This window comes from Gregarina niphandrodes (assembly GCF_000223845.1).
Source record: "Gregarina niphandrodes unplaced genomic scaffold scaffold00022, whole genome shotgun sequence".
Classification (NCBI taxonomy): Eukaryota; Apicomplexa; class Conoidasida; order Eugregarinorida; family Gregarinidae; genus Gregarina; species Gregarina niphandrodes.
The window spans coordinates 189,875-191,208 of record NW_011645791.1 but is presented as its reverse complement, the minus strand read 5'-3'; the positions used below and the strand labels follow the sequence as shown (position 1 = coordinate 191,208).

The window sequence follows — 1,334 nt, the reverse complement described above, 5'->3', positions numbered from 1 at the left end:
TACTACTACCGTGAGCCCGATTACTACTACTACCGTGAGCCCGACTAGTACTACCACCACCACCACGAGCCCGACTATCACTACGAGCCCGAAGACCACCTTGAGCGGTGCAAGTTTCTCGGATTTTGCCTCCAGGGTCGACGCGGACAGGGTGATACCAAAGTTCGCGACCAGTTCGGTACATGACACAGTAGACACTGTCACGTCCGAGCCTGTGGATGAGGGAGCGCCGCAGAGCTCTAGCATGGGCGAGAATACCACCCCGAGCGGCGTGGCAGAGGGTATTACAGGTCAGTTCAAGGGCGGGAGGCGCAAGCCGAAGACCACCAGGATGCGTAGACGGAAGCCCAAACTGAAGGCGCGGATGAGCAGACCCGTGTTGGACGGGTTGCAGACGGAAAGATCTAAATGCGAGGAGAAATTGAACTCAGCGGAAACCGCGGCCAGCAGCTTGCCTATGGACGTGGAGACTGGGCCGTACCCATGTGATGGCGGCAGTGGGCAACTGCTGTGTGCAACACGTGAGGGTCAGACGTGCCACCGTTTTGGCGGTCCATGGAAATATGGAGCCTTTGCGGTGAGGGAGGCGATTGAACATCATTTAGGCAATGGCACACATTGTATGACGTACTGCGACGGTAAAGCTGAGGCGATACGCCATGTCTGGGAGGAGACCGGAAGAAACCTACTGTCGATTCCTCCGTGCCCCAAACCGGGATTCCTAGACTTCACGGCGGACCCTTCAGAACCCGACCTGAATGACTTCGAGGTTATGATGCGCCCGCGCTATCCTATCGTGGAGGAGTGCTCGGGTGTTTGTCGCCATTGTCTTGAAGATACCCACGCGAGGAAGTGTTCTTGCAGTTTTGTACATGCCAAGTGTCGCATCCAAGCTAAGGGTGAGAAGGTTCCGCAGGTCATTGAGTTAATGGATTACAACACTCAGCCAGGAGAGCTGTTTGGACACTTGTCTCCGTTCAACAAAAAGCTTGGCCTCTATGATGTTTTAGATTGCGACTACGAATGCTATCAGCCGGGCCCGAATCTTGATGCAAAATTCGCCACAGGCGTGGACGTACGCATCGTGGAGACGGAGCCAACAGGGGATGGTAGCCCGCTGAATTCGAGGCTGAGTAGACGCGAGTTGAGTAGCCTTCAACGACCTCTGGCAATGTGTAAGCAATATCCTAAAGGAGACTGGCGCCAAGTAGAAGAGACTGGTCGATATCCATGTAATGGCCAGGGTGGCATAATGATGTGTGGAACGAATATACGACAGTGCTCCATCTGGAAGCCATGGTCGAGCTGCGACAAAAGCAAACCAGTTTCATGTC

The 1,334-nt window shown here is 54.4% G+C and overlaps 1 protein-coding gene across 1 annotated transcript; it reads left to right on the top strand.

The window, feature by feature from the left end:
- GNI_104880 (hypothetical protein) lies at nucleotides 1–1,334 on the top strand (the record flags this gene model as incomplete). Its single annotated transcript, XM_011133004.1, has 1 exon — nucleotides 1–1,334. A coding segment is annotated over one exon (1,334 nt), but the record flags the coding sequence as incomplete, so codon positions are not given.